Source organism: Stegodyphus dumicola, chromosome 2 (assembly GCF_044657685.1).
Source record: "Stegodyphus dumicola isolate Sdum_Otavi_A_Nest chromosome 2, ASM4465768v1".
Classification (NCBI taxonomy): Eukaryota; Metazoa; Arthropoda; class Arachnida; order Araneae; family Eresidae; genus Stegodyphus; species Stegodyphus dumicola.
Genome location: NC_140769.1, coordinates 175133072 through 175157946, shown reverse-complemented (window position 1 = coordinate 175157946; position 24875 = coordinate 175133072). Strand labels below are relative to the sequence as shown.

Genomic DNA, 24875 nt, shown 5'->3' with positions numbered 1-24875 from the left:
TACTCTGTCAAATAGTGTATGTTCTTTCCGGAACCCGTCAGATTTTGAAACGATAAATGCTACTCTACATTCAACTGGAAAAACGAGAATTATTTAATGTCATTTTCATAAATCAAATAGTACTTGGTTAATTATTTTTATATCTTAAGAAGTATATTTGTGTCATCTTTGTCCATAGCTGTAATATATACGAAACACTTAAAAGATGGAACAATTTCTATTTCGAATTTTGCTAGCATTGATAACTGTCGTTAACTCTAAGGCAAGAGAAGATGCATTAAAAGGTATTATGGACTATTTCTTTTTATTATAAGTCAGTATTCAATTTTTACTTTTATGAATTATTCATTGCAAAATTAATCAAATTATTCTTTTGATGAGAATTTAAGGGATCTGGCTGATTTATACCTAAGTATAAAAATTATTTAGTCTTTACATATAAGTATTTTGTAAAATACGTAATACATTTTAGATAAATTTAGTTGATTTTGATATTATTTGCAATATTAAAAACATCCAGTATTGCTGAAAGGGAGCATAAGATTAAAAAATTAAATGTATTCTTTGATAAATGTAATTATTTACGTTGTTTCAAGCGGGTCCTACCTAATTAATAACTTACACGAAACGATTTTTAGAAAGCAGCTGGGAATTTTCTTTGGTCTTCCGCTTTGAAAATCTGTATAAACTGGATATCGTTTTGGGCATTTTCAACGACACGAAACGATGTCTAGAAAGCAATTATGGTTTTCTTCTAGTTTAAAAGAATTCTCACATTTAAAAACATAAAGCACAACTGCAAACTCTGTAGTTTCAAGCAAAAACGATCGTCATTTTGAGAATTTCTTTTACCATGTTTTTCCACATTGTTTGCCGAATCCTATATGTAATTAATATTTAACTATTTAGTGACTCATGTAATCAATTTCTTTACAAATTAAAATAAAATTATTGTATAAATTGAAGTTATTATATTTAATTGTCAGTACGAAATTCTTAAACTATAAAATATGTGGTGTATAACTCATTCATAAACAGTCACAAAAATACTTTCTAAATTTTAAGAAGTTTCATTACAAAAGTAAAGTAAAAGAAGTTTGTTACAGATATGGTACATGTGAAATTTTCTACTTAGTATAAAACATTTGAATAAATTTCTAGTTTTTGAAATCCGATTTTGAGATATTATCAACATCCATTTTCCTAAAAAAATGGCAGATGTTTTATCAGAGAATGGAAAATTTCATCGGTGTGTTCTGCAAAATTATTTTTAAACATTTATCTTTATCTTTACTTGAAATTAAAAACGTTCCTGGTAATTATTTTCATATGACGAGAAATTTAAGGGGACTCATACACCTTCAAAACCATGAGATCTTCGAATATGTAACTGTTCCAAGAATTGGGATAACTTATTTAGTTTAAAAGCAATTACTTCCAACCTTTTACAGCTGACTTCATAATATAACTGCTTTTTGAAATAGTAATCAGAAAGTTTGTGTTGCCACAAATATTTTTATAATTTAATCCTCTTTGTGGCAAAGGTTTTCGTCATGTTTCCACCTTGCGCGCACAGTTTAAAGCATTCTGTTGCGTAATTTAATTCCATATTTTATATAAAGCTTTTATAACATTTGGGAATTACTGTGAACCAAAAATTCTAAGAATTTAATGTTAATTTTTTATTTTATTTGGAGTCGAGTTTATAAAATATATCTTATTAAAAAAGTCCGTAATATTTTCGTCCATAACATTTTTTAATATTAAAATATTCATCAGATTTTAGGTTCATTTAGAAAATAATACTACACATATAAAGAATTCCATCTAATTTCAAGTATGTACCATTAGCCATTTTTAAAATATCACGAGCGCAAAGTGGAAACATGACGAAATATTTTGTCACAAAGCGGATTAAATTACAAACATATTCGTGGCAACACAAACTTTCTGGTTACTGGTTTCCAAAGCAGCTATATTATGTAGTCAGCTGTAAAAAGTTGCAAGTAATTGTTTTTAAAATAAATATAATATCCCGGTTCTTGCAACAGTCACATATTCGAAGATCATAAGGGGTTTAAGGTGTATAAGCCCCCTTAATGTCTATATATGTCTAAAACTTATATGTCTAAAACAATCTTTGAAAAACAATTTAATTCAAAGTTCACTCATTTTGCAAACACATAAAGATAACTCCGTTTCATTGTAAAATATGTATTTACCTCTAAAAAATAAAAACTTAAATAAAATCCGAAAGCTTTCCGATTTTATATTAAGCCCAAGAGGGCGTTTTTTTCATTTACAGACACATACACGTCTCGAGAACATTTGAGCCGAGGTTAGCGGCACGTTGTGCTAAAAATATTTAAAAACAGCATATCTTTAGAATTTCCGATAGACACTTTATCGAGCTTGAGAAAAAAATGCTTTATTCCCTACAATGTTGCCACGGTTCGCTTTGAAATTGCTGAGCTTTTTACTCCAGAATTCGTTAAAATTTTACAAAATATAATATAGATAATAAAACAAATTTGAAATTCGAAATTTGGGCTTCCAAGTGCCCGTGCTCGGATGGAGGACTACATTATTAAAAATTTGATGACTCTAGGTACCGTTGTTTTTTCTCAGTGTGAGAAACGTACATAAATTCAGGTAGATTATTCATTATATAACTTCTTGAAACATAATACAAGATGATAGTATTTGGTGGAAATGTTTTGAAACATGATTCAACGCTTTTAATGATTCGACGTAAAATGCCGTTCTGAGACTAATAGCCGTTTTGGGAAAACGCCCATTTGTCCTAAAATAATTATTAAATTTGATTCAACTGTGAAAACAAGCTAATAATATTATTAACAGTTTGGAGGTTTTTTTTCCTTCAGTTTTAATGCGACTTCTGAGTAGTTAAGCTTATGAATCTATTAACCGAAATAATATACTTAATTTAAATTTATGACGGTATAGTGGTTAGGGGAGCCGACTGCTAAGCCAAATAGCCCGGGTTTGAATCAGAGAATGCATGGTTATAATTGTTCGTCCTTTATAGGAGGCAAAGGTGGACCACCTATCAGATGCCTCTATAATAAAAAGGGACCACCGCTTCTGGCCTTAGCAGTGGCCAAACCGAAATCTGCTGAGAGCTCGCCATTGGTAAAAAAAAAAGAAAAAAAAAATAAATTTACGTTACTATTTATGTTTACCAGCAAGCATAGACACTGGTAATCTTGGTGACAGTGCATATAAGAACAGCGTCATTTAATACAGTTTTTTCAGAAATTTTAAAGCATTTGAACATTTCTTACGTTTATAGTCTTACCCACTCTGGAAAATGCATAATTCAAAACTTACTCTTAAACAGTATTTTTAATATAGTTATTTCTTACACAGTTTCAATACTATTCTGAATATTAGAATTTACATAATATTTACTCTTCTATTTTATCCTTATGGACTTGATGTTAACTAATAACATTTTGTCTTCTAAAAATCTTCGTTGATGTACCTAATACTAATTCTTGTGCGAAGAGCGAAGTTGACCGAAAAAGTGCCATCTAAACTAGTCATAAAGGCAAATGAAATATAACTGGTTTGCTAATAATACACCTACTTTGAAACTATATGGTACCTTTTAAACAAGATATAGTAGTACATGTTTGTGGTCAGCTATTGTGCTCTGTAGCTGTTGCGCGTTGTTTTTTCTATACTTCTAAAGATCGTTTTACCCAAATAAAGTTTTTGAAAAAAAATCAAATAAATAATACTTAAAACTTTCTGTTTTGATCACAGTGTAGTCTTCTGGTGTGTTTCGGGATCATAGACTGCTAGACCATACTGAAAGACGAATTAGCGAATTCTTGCTAGGTCTTGGAGAGAACAGATGAATGCAGAAGAAGATTTTAGTAATCTTTTTATTTTAACTAAACTGAACATAACACACTCACTCTGTGCTCACAATTTAACCACCATTTGTGGCTAAGTAACTTGAACAGAAGATAAGATGTACAATCAGAAGGAAGTAAAGATTAGCTACAGACGGGCTCCTTCTTTATTTATCTAAACCGCTAAATCAGCTGCACACAGCAAAGCCAAACCCAGAATATCAATACAATCTAAAGAAAATGGCTAGCACCAACTATTCAACTACAAGGTTACGAAATCAACCAAGCGGTATAAATTTAGAGCTAACTCTCGAACCCGAACTCTTAGAATCGCTGCTTAAATACTATTTATGACCTCAGTTAGATTTGCATATACGTCATTAAATTTACATTCTGGAGAGAAATCTAAATCAGAAGGGAAAGGAAAGTTTCTTAACTTTCCTAACTTAACTTAAACTAAAAATAATTGGTTAGAATAAAATAAAGTCTTTACAAGAGTTATCAACATATATACTTATTTTATAAAAACAACAACACAGAAATGAGCGTTTTTTTGGCTTATCTTACTTGTCTCACGCAATCCGAACAAGTCTACGTCTTTTATCGCAGCAAGAACAGTAAAACTCCATTTGTCGTTGGTATAGGCTATAAGCACCATTTAGGTGACAGTACGAGTTTGCTCTGCTTTGCCCTAAATTTAAAGAAGAACCACACGGAGGACAGAACCGAGGCTCTCCCATCTCTATTCCATTACTACAAAAATCTCTGAAGACGATTTTCAGCTCGCCGTATATCTTGAGTGCCCCCATGCCGCGCAAACACTATAGATTTGCAAACATCAAAGCGTTTTCTTTGACTCGATCTCCAACCCAACAAACGGTACGGCAGCTACAGACAACAATATTTATCGGGGCGGAAATAGAGCGTTTAAATGTCTTTAATGAAGAGAAGAACTTATGTGATTTCAACATAATAATCGAGACTTATATCTATTGCAGCCCTGACAAAAGAAATCGATTAAAAATCAAAACCAATAGTGGATCCCTTTAAGGAAGCTAAGAGCTCTTGAAGTTCCCAGCTTACCGTCCAGCTATAATAAATTTCAAAGCCTTTTATGTCACCATCGGTTGGTGATATTAGTAGTGTCTCATTATACGGAAATTTGCAGAAAATTAAGTGGTAGAATAGATAAAGGCGAGGGGAAATTTATTCGTACAAGCGAAATATCACGTTACTACGCGCGAGAATGAAATGTTAACAGCGCTAAATAGCCATAGTATGAAATACTTTAAAATTTATTGTAAGTTGATATTTTGAAACTATTAAGTCTTGTAACTTCATTAAACTGCACATTCAGGAAAGTTAGTTATTTTTTCGAAATAAGAATAGACGTAAGAGTTATATATTAGATACGCTTTTTGATCCTTAACATGTTGCAACAGGAATTCTGCAAATATCACGCAGATTTGGCACATCGCGATCATGCGCAAATACAGACTTCAAAAGTGAGTGATGATTTTGTACCGTTGAGACCGCTGAGGAAGCTACTGGGATGTCGATTAAGTGACCTGAAGCATTTTTTTTCCTGTTGCCGTTATTTCCACTCTCAAATGGACCATGATACTGTAAAAGGAAACAAAACTGTTCTTAAAGAACAATAGAATTATTTCAGTCATTTATTTGGAGTCAAATAACACGGAATTAACAGCATACATGTAGCACCCTCTCTTTGTACGTGACTTCAACTAGAACAGAAATATTAGTTTTGCTGCTTTTCTATGTGAAATTTTTAATTTACAATATCCACTTTCCTAAGAAATATATGTTAATATCTTATGCATTAGAATATTCGTACAATAAGTAGCAACAAGGAGCAAATAAATGAGAAATGTTGCACGGAAAATTCTTTTTAAGTTACATCGGAAGTCTAAAATAGGCTTTCTAAATTTGAAAATGTGCTAATATTTTTATTACAATAGTGTTTCAGACTGATAATCCATTAACTAATTGAACAAGTAAAATATACTAATTGAAGTGTAAAATATTTCCCAGTTTAAAGTGATTAGAATAGTTAACAATTGATAATTTATGTCTTTTAAGATATTCCTTACTTATTAAAATATTTTATGGTCAGTATTGCTATTTAAATGAGAATATTTAAAAGAATACCTAAGATATTGTGCATTGAATGCTAAAGATCTATGAAGCATTAGCAGAAACACAAAGAGATGGGAAATACGGATTTAAACCTCTAAACGGGCAAAGTCGTATTGTGACATCTGTGAGAACGCATATATATACGTGCATATTAAAATATGTCAAAGAAAGTAAGGCAATATATCAAAAGTACACAAATACAGGTATGAAATACCAGGAAAGATATTGTGCATTGAATGCTAAAGATCTATGAAGCATTAGCAGAAACACAAAGAGATGGGAAATACGGATTTAAACCTCTAAACGGGCAAAGTCGTATTGTGACATCTGTGAGAACGCATATATATACGTGCATATTAAAATATGTCAAAGAAAGTAAGGCAATATATCAAAAGTACACAAATACAGGTATGAAATACCAGGAAAGTTTTTACATTAGCCCAGGAGGACGCGCTATGTATGACATGTATGACATGTTCAGATATTATGTAACACAAGAACGTTCATGGGATGTCAACACACCCCAAGCAGTTAAATGACTACAAACTAAACATATTATTACAATTCAATAAAGGAATGCATTCTATATTAATTGCAACATTTATTATATAAAATAGCTTAAAATAATGTTAATTTTAAAATTAAAAACAAATAAATCTTTTCTTTCCAGATGAGTAAGAATCATTGATGTCTATGAGAAATTTTTGTTTTTTATTTGTGAATGCAATTATAATTCAAATTATGAAGATTAAATAATGACATGAACAAAAGAGTTACATAATGAATTTTCAAATAAATTAGGCTGAAGGAGCATTAGATATTTTGTAGTTTATACATGAAGCATCTGTTTCACACCGCTCTTGACATATTTTTTTTTTACACTTCACACATATAGTTTTATTTTCTGACTTTTTGCCTTGCGCACATGTAACATCTCCAGTACTATAATTTTTTATCTTTGTTTATGGTTCATCAAATGATTTTCTGTAAGGAATTGGCCAATTCACAACTGGTATACCAATTGTCTGCGGTAAAGTTTCTTCCAGATTTGTATAATGGAACTAAGATGCGTTTTGCTATTTGAATACGCCATGGCTCAAGCTGAAAAATAGCAACACGAAAACGCGCACACCACAAACTGTTCTTTAAACCACAATAACTGCTCGAAATTTGCCGTTTCCACTCGAGACGTGTAGAATATGATCTTGGAGGCAGCTACTGATGGACTTAACCATTTCGGATTCGCGTTGAGTATGCTTTCAATTACACCCCGAAGGCATGCGGAAAGTATTTGCTCCAGTATATGCTTGGAATTGTGCTTGGAAGTGTAACAGTGATGTTTGAGATTATGAGGTATTCTGAAGAAATTTGGCACGAAGATATCATTAGAAACATTCTATTAACTTGAAAAATTAAATTAAAAAATAAGAAACTGACATTCCATATAAATATTTGCATAATATTCTAGAATTCGGCGATTTTCTTTTTCATATTATTATGCATATAAAATTATTTTCTTTCGTTAAAAGGAATAGACCCCAAATATTTGCCTACTATATATATTTGGTTTATATCATCAGCTAAAAGTCCATTTCTGTACTTGTGAATGTAATAAATGTCAATACAAAATTGAAACCAAATTTGAAAGTTTGTTTATATATTTAGCTTTTGTTCATACATTTTTATATTTTTAGCTAGTTCTCTCCGACATGATGTAAAGAAAAGAAGTGTTGTCAACATAAGAGATTTAGGAACCTTCGATACCGGCTACCCATTCGATTATCCTCCGATAGAACGATTTTACAATTCAGAACCACATGAAAGAAAAGATATTGCAACAATGTTCAGATTTTTTAGCCCAGTAAATAAAGAAGTTCCACAAATATTTTCCAATATGAACTTCTCTACTTGGGATGTGAAGAAGTCTGGCTTTACCAATCAAAGCAAGACGTATTTCCTCATACATGATTATTTAGGAAGAAACGCAGAATGGCTGTTGGTGAATTACCTATTTTAATATTTGTTGATTTCTCTTACATTTTGCTTATCTTTATAAGATTCTGCTTTTATATGAACTACTTACATATTATAATAAGGAATACCTATGTATGACATGTTCAGATTTTCTGACTTTCTCGTGCTTTACATTGTTAGATAATCAATGTTTTTAGTGTAAAATACAATCATACAGTACCAAGACACGCTTAAAGTTAAAGCAATTTGCGAAGCTAGATAAAATATTCCTTTAATACATAAATTATTTTTCAAGAAGTGAAAATTTTACTCATTTAAATTTCAGGAATAATTTGGTAGTTACAAAATCAAAACCTAATTAAAATTTACGTTATGTATTTAGAAAGGTTTCAGATTTTAGTCATTTTACCATTTGTTTCTTGGAATGGATTGTTTTTACATCTCCACCATAGTGGCTGCAAATGTTTCCTTCAGGTCAAAAATGAATCATTCATATTTCATGTTTAAAGCATTGATTCGGGATCCTATAAATTTAATGACAGCAACAAAATATATTTGGTTTTAACTAAACGATAGAATTTTCCATTTTAAACTTAAATTAAAACGCTCTATTATCTTTACTCTGTGTCCTTGCCTTCAGCTATGCAATGTATGACCACTCCATTTTACATGAGACATTTGGGAAAAAAACATTCTTCTCAGGTGTAAGTTTAATATTGATAATATAACTGATAATATAAAAGCAAAATTTAGAATATTCTGTAATAAAAGTAAAAGTGTTATAATTATGTAAGGTTTATGTTAGCTAATACACTATTTTATGCTATATCTTTTGTGTGTATAATATTTTTCTGCCAGCCCTTACCAGAGTACGGCTTAGGTTTAAAGGCGAGTGAATTTATAGATTAGAAAGAAAGACGGAGATGTGGAAAACAATAAATGAAGCTGCTTATCTTGTGATATCAACTTACAGCTGGTCTGCGTCATTAATAAGCATTTTTGAATCTGTTTAGAATGAATATTGCACTGCACTCGAATTAATTAATCGTTGGAAGTTAGTTGTCCTGTTCGTATATAAATAATTGAATTGCTAATGTTTCCGCAAGCAGTAATGGGCTTGCGGAGTCATAGTCCACAGTAGGAGCCCTGTTCATTTTTATTACAATATAAGGCAATAAACTTTTATTTAAAATTTGCCTCTTCTCTGTGTTGTTGCAATTTAGCCTTCAGTTTAGTGCGAAAGTAAAAATTAAGCAAATTATTTAATTAGTTTAACCTTACAAATGTGAATTGGAAGTATTTCTGCTTCTTTAAGTTTTTTTTTAATGTAATATGTTAGTAAAATTATTTCCGCATTTCAGCAAAGAATGTTAAATTCCATAACATTAATCTGTTTAGAAAAGTAAAAAATACTACCTTATACGTATTTTATTAGGTACTAGAACTGAAAATGTGTCTAAAAGAATTATTCATTTGACTTACACTGTTAAATGGACGTTTTGTTTCGCAGAGGCTGAAGAATGCTTTGTTAACAAGAACTGAATGTAATGTCTTTGTCGTTGAATGGGGATTTGAAGGATCGCATTGGTACGATGAAGCGGTTGCTGACATTAGAATAGTAGGAGCTGAAGTTGGACTTTATATTCAACGTTTTATGGTAAGTTTACAGAGAATTTCAAACTAATACTACGTTTTCAATTAAAAAGGCAAAGAGAAATATTGTTTCGAAATGATCAGCTGCGGTAAGATAGCGTTCCCGCAAAGTGTATTAAGGGTTGTCAGAAAACAACAAGGAAATATAGAGCTGCCAAATTTGGTCCGGAAACGCCCATTTGGCGAGAAAATCGGCGTTATGCCATAGACGGAGAGAGAACATTCTAGAACAAAATCTTACCGGTTTTTCCGACAGCTTTCTCGAAGGCAGGTCAAAAGCTATAAATATCCTGTCTGTACGCTGAGTATCTTGAATTTGTCGGGAAGAGTATCTTGAATGTGTTTGAGTTCAGCAGTAGTGCTTTGAGTTCAGAAATTGACCGAGTCGGAAGCTGTACTTTAATTCTTTGTCGTGAAACTGTCTTCACCGTTATAGACTGATAACTTGAAGGCTGTGTTGCTGATTAGTTTAGAGTGTTTATCGTAGTTTTCCAATGGCTGTAAACGTGTCTTTGGAACTCTTCTGTGTAATACTAACGAATAAATTGTGCTTTCATTCTTCATCAAGTGTTATCATCAATCACTCCAAATTCATGAACCCGTAGAACGCAACAATATATTTTCACTTCTGAGCAAAAGTAGATGATATGAACCAGCGGTTCTCAACCTTTTGACGAACGCGTACCATCTACACGAAAATTGAAAACCTTCAGTACCACCACTACAAAGTATTACTACCGCCACCACTCTTGAACAAAGCTCAGATCGCATAAATTTACGTATGTTACGGAAAGAGACTCAATGAGGATGTTGGGGTTTTAATTTTCCAATTTAATAGTTAAAATTCTTTGCTTCTTTGCGTACCACCTATTTTTCTCTTGCGTACCACCAATGGTAAGCGTATCACCGGTTGAGAACCCCTGATATAAACGATATAAAATATTTCAGGAATGCTGTTTATGTAAATGCAATGAAAACTCTTACGAGGGCAATTTCCTAAAGCGAAAAATTTATTTGAGAAAAAATTAATATCGGTGCCTATAGTAAAAAAATTGAGATTACTCTTCCTAAGCTCACTTACTTAGCTTAAGTTCTTAATATAACTATTAATATATCTGATTTCACTGTAAACTACTATGTGCAAAGTGTAGGAATTACTTTTCTAGGTATATTTTCACAGAAAAGCAAATTTTTAAAAAATTGTGCTTAATTGCATCTAAATAACTAGTTTTGCGATTTTATAATGCAATTTCGTATCTACTTAAGAAGGATCGTTTATGCTCACATTGCTTTCTATATGATCAACGCATTTGTTTATATAATTTTTCTAACATTCCTCTGCTTGTTTTGTTTCTTTACGAACGATATTGCACTGAGCTCATTCATTTCTGTTTTGATGTTATTCTAAGCTACCTGCTATATTTCTAAACTTATGCATGAATTATATACTCGTTCTAAATTTACTAAGATCAATTACGCTTATTTATGCTCTATAATTTTAAATTACGTTTTCAAATTTCATTTCATTTTCAAAAGTTTCCTTGCATAATTCTCTCAAAAAGGTAAAAATCACTAAATTTCAAACCGTTTAGAAAATAATTGAACTTTAAAGAAGAAGATCTGAAAAAGAAGCTGGCTAATGTAAAATTTTAAATGAAGCAAAACAGTGACATTAGCTTGGAGTAATTTTTTTTGGGGGGGGGGCAATAAGACCATACAATAGAATTTGAGGCAAGCAGTCACAGACTTCTTTAGGATATAAAATTTTCTACGCTAAACAGTGGATTTTTTTTTACTTAATTTGGAATAGTTGAAAGTAGTGCTGGGGTCTTTGGTTGGTTTGGTTTGTGTGATTATGGCAAAGCCTCGAGGGCTATCTGCCTAAGAGGAGAGAAGCTTTTATGGAGGAATTTCTAACCTGCACTATACAGGTGCACAAATTTTTATAAGTGTATGTTAGCGCATTTTATACCACGTTGTACCATCATAAACGTGGGTTCGAATACCGGAGAATACTTGGATGTTTGCAAAAGCATAGTGTCTGTGCGGCATGGTGCCGTTCAAAATACTGCCAAGCTGAATGTCGTCTCTAGAGATTTGGTGCGAGGATAAGAGGGGTGGGAGACATCAGATACATAGCAGAATTGTTCTCTATTAAAATTGAGATGGAGCTATACAGTGACACTGTATATGTAAAACCACTAGTGAAGTTCTTATTTCCTGCACACATCTTCCCGCTCTGTACCTTTTTTGTACATGTATTAATTTCTTGCAACGTGAGTCAATTGTCCTCAAATGATTTACATTAGTGGGCTTGAAATAGTATAGTATGTATATACAACTTTATGAAGATCGGTTGTGGAATTTTTGGAAACTCTTAGAAAAACAGTTCCACTCTAACTAAAACGAATATAGCATGCCTTGTCCATTCTAGCTTCTTATACACTGCTGGCCACTGGAAATGCAACACCATGAAGGAAGCATGCAAATAACATGAAGTTTACAACATGCATTAGAGGAGGTGAGATATGCAAGTGATTAGAATTTCAGCGTAGACGCACATCACGCGCGCCTGTGGCGCTACTTCAAACGCTGTTTAAGGCTTGGAGTTTTCGACGATTTCAAGTTCGGTAATTGTGTTCTTGTTTTTTTTAAAGGATCAATTATGACTCGTAGTAAACAGCGATCATCGTTTGATCAAGTATCTGAGTTCGAAAGAAGAAGGATAGTGGCCTACCGAGAGTGCAGATTATCTCTCAGGGAAATGGGTAGTCGTGTTGAACGAAAGCAAACAACTGTAAGGCGGATATATGACCGTTGGATGCAGAAGGGCAAGACGGACCGACGTGGCCGATCGCCTCCACCTCAGTGCATCACTTCACTTGACGACAGGAACATTGTGCGCATGGCAGTGACGGATCGCTCAGTCATATCACGAACCATAGCACAGCACATTCAGTCTGTAACGCATCATCCAGTCTGCGCGTACCATTTGACTGGTGTCTTCGCGTACCATTAGACGCCGTTCACAGCAGAGTGGTCCGTCCGCAAGACTCCATTGCTTCGTCTACCCTTGACGCAGAACCACAGACGTCTCCGCCGCCAATGGTGCGACAAAAGAAGGAAGTGGATGGCAGAATGGAATGAAATTGTCTTTACTGACGAGTCACGCTTCTGTCTACAACACCACGATGGTCGGATTTGAGTGTGGAGACACCGTAGAGAGATATTGTTGAACAGCTGCGTTATGCACCTCCACACTGGTCCTGCACCGGGTATTATGGTATGGGGTGGTATTGGATATCCCTCTCGCACTTCTCTAATACGCATTGCCGGTAATTTAAACAGCCAGCGCTACATCTCCGAGGTGTTATAGCCAGTTGTGCTTCCTTACATTCAGGGCTTGCCCACAGCCATATTTCAATAGGATAATGCGCGACCACACGCGGCACGCATTTTCCAAGGGTTCTTCGTCAATTGCCAGATTGCTTCCCTGGCCGGCTCGCTCTCCGGAACTTTCGGCGATAGAAAACATGTGGTTCATGGTTGCTAAACGACTGACCCAGATTACATCTCAAGCTGCATCATCCAGATCAACTTTGGCAATGTGTGGAAGCTGCTTGGTCTGCTGTACCTCAAGAACACATCCAAAGTCTCTTTGAATCAATGCCGAGGCGTATGGCAACGGTGATCTTCAACAATGGCGGCTACTCTGGCTACTGATTCTGGAAGGAACCACACTTTACAGAATTCTATACATTTAAAATTTGATACTTGGTCAACATGTTATCTACTAAATAAGATTTGTTGTGATACCTCTTGTCTTTCTTGGTGTTGCAATTTGGGTGGCCAGCAGTGTAGCTTAAAAGCCAAACACACGGAGTATAAAACTTTAACCGCTGGTTAACCTCATCGCCACTACTCTTTCCTTAAATGATAGATTCTCCTTCGTCGGGTCTCAGATATCAGACAGATTCTTTGATCACGTGCGATGGAGGCAGGATCTTAGAAGAGCTCCTAAATTTTCAAAAATCTTTTTCAGAAAATATTCATTTATTTAAGAAAAATGTTCGCGAATATCCTCTACATTGTCTCGTTCTCAAAACCGAAAGTTCTCCTGGAGGTATTTTCTTCCTTGCAATCTTTTACAACACCAAGACGGAACATTCAGATAAATAGAACTTCTTTTCTCTAAGCTAAATCAAATATTTGTCACTAAAGTACCTTTAATTTCGTTTATTTATTATGATCATTATATTTATGCTCATTTTATTATGTTCTGCCATTAAATACTTAATAATTGCTTTAAATCATGTGGTTCCTTTTTTTGTTTTTGTTTTTTGGTTACCATCTCGTAGGGACGCTATCCTTATCAGTAGCCCTTATCAGTAGTGTAGTCTGTTAGCGCTACCCATTGGGGTCCCTTTGAGGAATTTCTCGAGAGGCAAAAAACACGATCTTGAGCCTCAATGAATGTATAGATTTGTAGTTTTTGCTCCTTTAATCTATATTTCCTATCTATTTCAATTAAAAGCATATATTAGTACAGTGTGCCTCAAATTGATAAAATAGTACACATATAATAAGTTATGACCATTAACTTAATAAAAAAATAAAATGCTTATTTTTTTAAATTAATTAATTAATATTAAAATAAAGAAACTCTGTAATTTATTTACTTATTTATCTTTGCTGATGTGTTCTCGCCTTGTTTTAAATTTATGATTTTATCTGATGGTGTTTTCTGAGTATATGAATACGTTGGAAACCGCAATTGATGATGTTACTTAAGTTAATGTATAATTTTGCATGATATTATATGCATCTTGATCTTATGTCTCTTCTGTTACTGTGTCTCAAGCTAGAGGCTAACATATTGCTTCCCATGTTAAAAAATAAAAGTTTAATTTAAAAATTTTTAAATTTTAGTTTCCCTGTTATAGCAAAAGTTAGCTTCTAAACTTGACTGTTATGTGACTGGACACCCAATATTTATATTTTATTATTAATTTTCCCCCATCTTCACATCTATTCAGCTTTACAAAACACACTCATTACACACACCTGGGAGACCCTATTTAATGTAAATGATAACAACTTCTTTTGACTACGCTCATGGACACAATATTGTTTTTTTTTTTAAACAAAATTCTCTTACTTCCTTTCCTTTTCTTTCTATAGGCCCTTTTTTAAATTATAAATAAATTTTTTTTTCCTCTCCATTACTTTTGGGCCATTTATTTTTTACTTTATTTTGTCCCATCTTTTCTTCCTGGCCTTTCGAACTCGTATAAAATATACGAAGTTCCTTTTTACCCTCCTCTGAAATACGAAATTGCCCCCTTTTCTATATACCTTTCCTTCGCACCTATGCTTGATTTTTCGCCCATCGGTGCAGAAAGACTTAGCGGGTGCAACAAAAGACATCTGTCTACTTTGTCTGTCTGTCTGTCTTAAATGATACTATTAGAAGACATATTTGTGTCTAAAATACTTGCACGGGCGTAAATAGGTTACTAAGCACAATTTCAATTATGTTCATTTCTGAATCGTTTGTTATGCGGACTGAATATTTCGTTTCTTTGCCTGAGGAAATTATAAAAGTTCACTTCCTTATACATTTACGTCGATGCTTTCGAACTGTTAATGGTATTTTAAAATATGGGATGAAGTTTCACAGATTATTGATTTCAAATTATATTTCAGAATACCTCGAACTTGAATCTAGATTTAGTGCACATAATAGGTCATGGGCTTGGTGCACAGGCATCGGGATATGCTGGCAAGTGGATTCGGGAGAGTCGAAATATCTCAATTGGTAGAATTACAGGTAAATTACATATTTTATTCAACGTAATTTAAAATATTTTTATAAACACAGAGTACTTAAAAAGAGCCGCTGTTCCAAATAATATATTATTGAAATGTGTAGCTTCTGAGACATATACCAGAAATAATTCTTATAAACTAATGGATATAAAAACATACACGTACACGCTCCACACACACAAAAATGTTAGATAGTTCTATATCTCCTGTCGTACTGGGCCAATTGACGAAATTTAATTTGCATTTTTCATGCCTCGAAAGCCCGACTTAGTATATGTATTAGAATTATATATGGTATTATTCTAACTTAGGTATTTTGACACAAAATCGGATTTTTACTGAAATGATATACTGATGCTTTTCCATATTTTGATCATGCGACTCAGATTATGCCCAAATGTAAAATTTCGTGAGAAACTTACCGAGAAATTAAAAAATTATCATGGGACACATTTTTCAGTTTTCCCCAAGAAACGTTCACTTGGTGTAATACCTAATTTATAGTAACTTATTTTCCTTTACCTTTTATCTTTATGCGCGAGCGGAAAAAAAAGGTGCACCGTTAATTATATCAAATAATTATAACAAAGTGTGTAAATAATATTTGGCGTTATTGTCGCTTATGAGAAATATGCCAAATTTCGCTATATAAGCATATAAAGTTGGAAGTTTTAAATAAAAATCTCTAATTTTTTTCAGGCACATATACTTCTACTATAAGGCGATGGCAAAATATTCATAGGCTATACAAAACTGTTTTCGGAAAATTTACTAAAATATACAAATTTAAAAAATAAAACAGAAAATATCTGCAAATTTTATTTGGATTGAACCTAAACTTCGAATTATGAAAGAAGGAATGAAGTAAGTTTGATAAAAAAAGAGATATTAATAAATACACACCAAAGTCAATTAATATTGAGAGCTAAAATTTAGAGAGAGAGTTTTTTTAAAAAAACCTCCTCGTGCGACTTTTACAAAATTTGGCACTAGCATAATTTGAGTTGTAGAATGGAAATATGGAAAAAAATTGGTATGGTATTTCAGAGAAAGTCCGATTTTGTGTCAGAATATCTATATTAAAACATTGCTATGTATATAAATCTAATACAAATCTTAAGCCGCGCTTTCGAGATATGAAAGACGAAAGTTAAATTTCATCAATCGGCTCAGTAGAACGAGAGATATAGACTTGTTCCATTTTTTTTGTGTAAAGTGTACATATGGCGTTCTCATATCCGTTAATTTATAATACTCGAGCACAAATAATTTTGTGCAAAGAGGTAAATATTATTATATTGAAATATGACGAAATTTTGTGGAGGTTGAAAGAAACAATATATTGTTACACACATCTATATTTTCTTCTTAGGTTTGGATCCAGCAGGCCCCTTTTTCAATGGCGTAAGTGAAGCTGTGAGATTAGATAAAAGTGATGCTAGCTTCGTTGACGTCATACACACCAATGTAGATGGAAAACATCTGGAAGGTATACTGGTTTACTGCTCTGAAAAAATCCAGATACAGTGCCAGTGGTACCCAACCTTTGGCCTATCGCGAACACATTTCCAAAACATCAACGTTTTTGTTAAACATATTTCCAATCGTATGTGATACATCTGAAATATTAATTTCGGAAAATGGGTTTGAGATGAATAACAATATTGGTTGAACTTTATGGAAATCAGAGAAGCGGAGTTCAAAATTATTTTTCAGTGCATTTAGGTTTTCCGAGTATTTCTCTATTTCAATTGCCTTGTGGTTATTAATAACTCTAAAAATGTGTGAATGTTTTTTCTTTCATCTGATTTATTCACAAATTTAGTTTTATCTGAAAAGCAGTTACAATCCTAGTCAGTTGAAAAAAGGGTTTCGTTCGGATCCCCTGGAGATCTTCGTTTAGTTTAGCTGTTATATCCGTGACAAAATACTGATCGGATAACCAATTATTATCGTCCAATTCTTTATAACTTTTGTTTCCGGATTCCAAAAACTGCTTTATTGGCGAAAGAAGTTCTACAAATCGTTGAAGTACTTTTACCCTGCTGAGCTATCTAACGTCGGAATGAAGCAATAAGATTCCATATTCGCTATCTACAAGTTCATCAGTCAGCAATCAATTATTTTATAACGTCTTGCAAGATATCTCTTATGACTATAAATGCTTACCATATTTTAACAATTAAGAAATAAAAATGAATATTTATTTAAAAAATATCTTTGTTCATAGTACCTAATCGGGATGGCCAGCACATACAAAACGATCGGCGAGTACAAGGTTGGGCACCACTGAGATACACTTAGTAAAACCATCGTTTATATGGACTACCATAAATACCAAGAAGTTCAGTTGTCTAAATCACTATTTGTTTTACAATAACAACAAATTAATCTTATAGTAAAATAGTTACATGTTTTTAATTCTTACATTAGAAGTGTCTATTATCCATTTTCATGTTACATTAGATTACTTTAGCAGAATATTTTATAATAGCGTAGCCTGAGAAGCTAGTTTACAGAAACGTTGCCTATCCATCTGATATTAGATATTTATTGTTATCTTTCATATTAGAAATATGCACTGTTTATAAATTTGAACTATTTAATTTTATTGAGATCAATAAGACTCTACCGAAGGCTTCTTTCCGTGTTTGCTATCTGGAAGAAATAATTCACAAGATTTCAGGCTTAAACGTGCAGGAAGCTGAACCGTTTATATTCCTTAAATATTGCGCAGTAAAGGTACATTTAAAACTTAATGAAACCTTAACTTTCAGCAAAACCAAAAGGCTAATCTTAAATTGGTATCTGGCATACATATGTCACGCACTTCGGCACCGGCAATCAATTTCCAACTGCAGCTACGATTTTCGCAATGACTTATGAACGCCAAAGATCTTGAGCTCCTCATAGGGAATCTGAAGCATCACAAGTAGCTGCACACCTTAAAGATACCTAAGGTTATGATATACTTTCAAGAGCTGTTTGCATTAGGATATTTTATGCTTATTTCCAGCATTCTCCCTTGAGGTGCTAATAGTAAAAGTCAGAGAGAGAAACCAGAAAAGCCCCATAGTTAATCATATACATTCTGCATTTATACCAGTTGACATGTTTCTGTGATAGAGCTGCGGATTGTATCTTAAAGCTATAAAAAATTATCTTCCTTTCCCGTGCGAACTAGCGGATGCTGCCCGTGCCGAAAGCACGTCTGGTTTGCAAGTAGAAAATCCATGGTTTGAATTCCGTTTGAGACATAGCTGACTTTTCATTGTAGCATGTTTGGCTGTAAATTGAAGATTCGCGTTTCGAATCCAGGGTGTAGTGGAATTTTAATGTTTATTTCTTAGAAATTCTATTCTACGATGTTACTATAAAGCAGTTTACGAAGGCATCTCTACGCTAAAGAAATATAGCTCTGTTATGCGTTGTCTTGATATATTATCCTAGGAAGGTTTAGAGTTTGAAAGTTGCCAGAAAATTCTTCTTTTCTTAAGTTAGCTTTTTCAAACATGCAAATTCTGACATGTATTTATTTTGTTTATAATTTATTCTTCTTGTGGGACATGCAATACTATCATTCTACACCTATTTAGTACTTATGATTCAAGATATTATAGTGTTTGAATTTATTATACCAAACAAAAAATTTTCTTTCTTTATTGTCAACTTCTCAGTTTCACCGTTTCATTTTTTTTGTACGTTACAAGCAAGAAATGTTCAGTAATCTTGAAATCTGAATAGTTTGAAAAAAAATTGCATGAGTCGTTTAATCCATTGGACTCGTAATGAAAAAAGTATAAAAATGCGAAATTTTTGAAATCCATTCAATTTCAAGAAAAGACTTTACGATGTTTGAACATCAGCTCGTCACGAAAATCACGTTAAAGCTTTCTATTCAAAATAACAGAAGTACCATACAGATATCGTTCAAGATAATAGTGGTTTGAATTATTTTCTTATTTTATGTATTTTCATATAACTCACTGCGGCTTATAATGCGTAGAATACCTGTATTATATTTTGGTATTAATATTTGAGTGAAAATACAGAATGTCCCTTTTTCCACGTATCAATCAAAGTTGAATTTTAGAAGTTATTATTTAATTTTGTTTACAAGCGCCCTTAAAAGATAAGCAAGAAAGCATGGATTATAAAATCGTGTGCATCATTTCTAATTCTTACCATGTTTGCGGAAAGCAAATTTTATTCTTTTAAAATCATTTTAGATCTTTTTCGTTACAGGACAAAACGCGCCAAACATTTTTCTTTATAAATTTGAGATTTGCGGTAAGATAATGTAATCTGATTCTTTTATTATGTGAATCCTTGGGGAGATGCCGAAGTAAATTGGAAGTTCCTTTTCAACAGATATTTGGCGAATTTCTTTACAGCAACTTAAATGTGTTTAAGTTGTTAAATTAAACATGCTTTTTTTAGTTTTTATAAGTGTTATTGCTGTTAAATAAATAATAATCAGTCAAAACTATAAATCTAGCTAATTTAGTTCAGCTGTTTATTATTAAAAAATCCAGCATAAAATACACATTTTTAATGTTAAAACATTTTACTAGCACTTTGTTGCATAAAAAATGGATCATACCTTTTAAAATGCGTAAATGACAAAATAAATTAATAATATTATATTAAACACAGAGACATCCCTTTTAAGGTAATATTATTGGCAAGGAAAGCTTGACATTTATTGGCGTGTTTTCTGGAAAACTAGAAAATAAATTTTAATACAAACTTTATTATCCGATTTTGATTAATTCTTCGCATTTATGAATGGCTGTATATGCTTATGAGCGCACGAAACTACAGGTGAAAAAATATGCGGCATAATTTGAAAACACATTTGGAAAGCAAACATAAATACAGGCTAAACAATAAATTAGTTTTTTCACTTTTGTTTAGGTTATGGATTAAAAGAACCTATAGGTCACGCAGATTTCTATCCCAATGGAGGTGAATCTCAGCCTGGTTGTGGAACAGCATCATCATATGCTGTAGATACGAATCAATATGATATTCTCAGTTACACAAGTGGCCTTGCTTTTTTACAGAGATATTCTCAGAGGAAACCTCAGATCACTCAAGTAAAGTATTTTTCTGGGCTCAATGTGTAATGAGTTAAAATTAATTGTTATTTTGTTTGTATAATGTTAACAAAAAGAGCTAAATTTATATCTTTTGTACCTGAGATAAAATTATAACTTTGCACCTCATAGTGTAAAAAGTAAAGTATATTTCTATGTTTTTTTTTGTATTTTTAGACCGCATACCTTCTGCAAGCGTATAGACAATTTTAGCTAAGCAAAAATAAAAAATTTCTCGAAGAATGAGCCTACTGTCCAAAACCTTTTCAACCATTTTTCACTACTCGAACTGGCAACGGCAGGCAATTCTATCTTCAATATTACTTTTATTTTACACTTAAAATTTACAAATACTTGGAATATTTACTTCGCTGTTTTGCTAACTTAAGATTTTAGTTAAAATACATCAGAAACGGCTGCAGCTCTCATCCACAGATGGCAAGAATAATCAATGTGACTATGCGACATAAGCCTCAAAATTTTGTATGAACTCAAGAACAAATTTGGCACCAATTGTGTAGCCTCACCTTGCCATGGGACGTGGCTTTGAGCATCCTTCATGAATAGCATAATTGAATTGTGCATAATTTTTCAAAGATTAAATTTTAATGCAGGATAAGTTTATATAGAATATTAATCATATATTTCACAGAACATTAGCTTATGTCTGGTTAGAGGCTGTTGGTATGTGTGAAACATACTTAAAGCTATATTTGTGTATTTTTCAGTTTATTTTTGAAAATAGAATAAACACGAGAAATTATATTAAAAGTCTTATGCATTTCAAATTTATATCTGTCTTTCAATCTTATAGACGGGAATTAACAAAAAATAATTATGTCTCTTTAATTGTAAGCGTCATTTCATTCTTAAACGGGAAGTAACGCGAAAAGAGAAAGAGTTAGGTTTACTTTATGTTGTCAAATGTAAGAAGACAGAACATGTGCAATATTTTAGAAAGGTATAATTTCTGATTTAGAAAACGCTCAAGGAGTTTTAAGAATTAAAATTTCCTTCAAGTTAAATGTAGCGATTGTTATTCGGTTTTATCTTTATGTGTACCACCAATACTAAAAAAATTGCAATTTCTTGTTTTCTGAAATAGGTATCTGAACTGGTTAAAAAATTCAGATAATTATTGGATTTATTTATCATCTAATTTAAATGTAAGCTGGAATAATGTTTTCGAAGTGGTAAGCCATTCTGAAGATATTAGAAAATTTTATCAATAGCTTTAATGAAACTTGTAAAAAAATACAAAAAAGTGGGAAAACAAAATACATATTAAATAACTAGCTGCAGAATTCAATACCATTTGGATCAAAAACTGTAAAATAACAATATGTCAGTATAATTAATCTCAATATATTCAACCTCCTAAGCTAACTAGTCACTATATTCAGACTCTCTAACCTAACTAGTCAATGTATTCAAAATTAACAAGTCAACATGATTATTCTTTACTAATACGTTCTTACTTCTTCTACACACACTGCTTAATGATTTAGAAACTTTTGTGATTTTCATTTGAATGCGTTCTAGGGATGAAGTATGCAATTTTTTTATGACGTGTGTTACATGGGGTTAGAATGCTAGTATAAGTAAGGTGTAAGATTGCTTTTCACGATGAATGAAGTAAATTGGGGAAAACGACACATCTTTCACCATTTGAAGAAGGGCTTATTGTTGGTGCCTCTTTAGCAGGAGCCTCGATTTCGAAGACAGCAAATCTCACTGAGTTCTCAAAAGCAGTGATATCAAAGGTTTTTAAAAGTTGGAATCAGAACCCACAGTCCTTCTCCAAAAGACATAACTGCGGTTCCAGCACAGTTTTCCGGGGGAGAGATCGGCGTCGTCTCCAACGAATTGTACGGCACAAGAGGGACTTTATTGAGTTTAAACTGACACAGATCGCTTCATGGACGATAATGCAACTATACATCATGCCAGAAGTGTTCAAAATTGGTTCGTTGAACATCAGTTTGACTTCCAACACCTTCCCTGGCCATTGGATATCCCGGATCGTAACCTCATAGAAAATACGGGGGATATTGTGGAAAGAAGCATCCGACAGCATTCTCCTCTATCATCTAATTTACAAGATCTGTAAAGCTGCGTAGCCAATGCATGGTATTCTCTGAACGTAAATGCACTCCAGAAGCATATAGACGCGATGCCCAAACGAATCGGAGCAGTTATACGTCCAAAGGTTGGTCCAATAAAATATTGATCTTGGGTTTCTAGTTCATTAGCCAGTGAGTGTATAATGCATATACTGATGAAATGGAATTTAAAATTTTCTATCTACTTATTTATAAAACTTAGTTTCATAATATATGACATTAATATTCATTAAAACTGCTAAGTATCGGGTGAGTGCAAAAGTGCTAAAATATATTCCGACAGGAGGTAAGAGAAAGATTTTAATGCGCTGAAATGTTTTTAAATTAAGCAGTAGACTATTAAGACATAAAGGCCAAAATTTGCTTGTAAATCAGTACAATATTTAACATCTTCAACCAAAGTTTAGTTATATTTCGTAACAATGAGGAAAATTGGTTTGAATGAAACTGAAATTATAAGTTTAGTATTAAAGAAAGATGATTTGCTTCTAAACTTTTGTATATTATGAAATATTCTTCATGCTTATTTCTTTCAAAGGAGGAGCACAGGAAACTGTACTGCAGCCATACGAAAGCCTGTGAATACTTCATTGCCAGCGTAGAAGAGCCAAACTGCAAATTTGAATCCTCTCCTTGTTACAGTTGGGATGCATACGAAATTGGTGGGTGTGGATCATGCTTTACTACAGCATGCGTAAGGATGGGATTATATGCTGCAGTAGACAGGTGTGAATTTGAAAATGAAATACCGCTAAAACTCTATCTAAAAACTGATGATTCTTCTCCTTTTTGTGATTTTTACCCTTCAGTACAGCATACATTGATTGATTCAGAGAAAATACTCAAAACGTTTTATAACTGAAAATGCAATGTTCAGTCAGATTAAGTAATGTGTACTTGTGTCTCTTAAATGTAAAACTGAAAATGAATAATGTACAGAAATAAAACAATTAAAGCTGTGAGTAATTTAAATTTAGTCATGCATCAAAATGTAACATGAAAAATTAACCTACACATAATATTCGCGAAAGGGACTGCAGGTTTTGTTTCTTTAAGTAGCCACTTTTGACTCCTTACATAATATACTAATATATAATTCCAATATATATATATATATTTCAAAATATGAAATTGATAATAAAACGAATTTCAAATTCCAAATTAGGGCTTTCAGATGCCCATATTCGGTGGAAGATTACGTTATTCAAAATCTGCATCCCAATGCAAGAAACATACATACATTTATGCAAATTCTTCAAATATAACACAGGGCGATAACATTTAGTGGCAATAATTTAAAAGTGAACCGACATTTAAAGTTTTTAATGCAAAACGCCAATTAATAGCCCTTTTGGGCTAACTCCATCTGGAGTAATAAATTTTAAAAAAAAGATCAATTTTGTAAAACTCTACGTGTGCGAAACGACCTAATTTCGTGCTTCTTATTACATTTTTGAAATTATGTTTAACTTTGTGTAAAAGACTAGTTGATTTGTCGATCTTTGAAATGAAAATATTTTTGCAGTGACTTCACTTGCCATGTAATGACATCGATATTTCAGAGCACTTAAATGAGACCTTGCTTTTAGCTCGATCAACAGCGACGTCATATTCCTCCTGTCTTCACAATCGTAAAGTGACCTACCAGCGAGAAGAGGTCAGTGTCACTCACGACTACTATAGAGGCGCTCTCCAAGGGTCCAGTATTGGCCCAATATTGTGGAATCTCATTGCGAATACTGCATTTGATCTAGATTTCGAGGAAAATGCACAGATCAAGGCCTACGCCAACGGTTTTATCCTAATTATTCAAGAAGGTCATCGCACTGAAATAGAAAACAAAGCGAAAAATGCATTAGATCTTATTACTGACTGGAGCCTCAAACTCAAGCTTAAATTCAACATCGATAAGACAAAAGTGATCACCTTTCCAAAGGGTAATAAACTTGTAAATATCGCACCCCGTATTAAATGGCAGGGCCGAGCACTAAAAAACGAAGTTACGTTAAAATACCTAGGATTCTTACTTGATAGAAATCTCACCTGTGTACCACACTTAACGATGAATTGAGATAAAATTTACAATCTTATTAATAGCTTAAATCGCATTGTCACAGATAAATGGAATCTAAAAGTGAAACTTTTGAAAGAACTATATC

At 32.8% G+C, this 24875-nt stretch overlaps 1 protein-coding gene across 1 annotated transcript; it reads left to right on the top strand.

Annotated features, from left to right (window-relative positions):
• The first annotated feature begins 44 nt into the window (after window positions 1-44).
• On the top strand, window positions 45-23672 carry LOC118187119 (pancreatic triacylglycerol lipase-like). The gene is made up of 7 exons (XM_035357315.2): window positions 45-284; window positions 7733-8037; window positions 9523-9669; window positions 15372-15495; window positions 16867-16983; window positions 20412-20593; window positions 23255-23672. The coding sequence occupies exons 1-7, from the start codon at window positions 206-208 to the stop codon at window positions 23576-23578; spliced, it is 1278 nt and encodes a 425-aa protein (XP_035213206.1). The 5' UTR covers window positions 45-205; the 3' UTR covers window positions 23579-23672.
• The last annotated feature ends 1203 nt before the right edge of the window (window positions 23673-24875 follow it).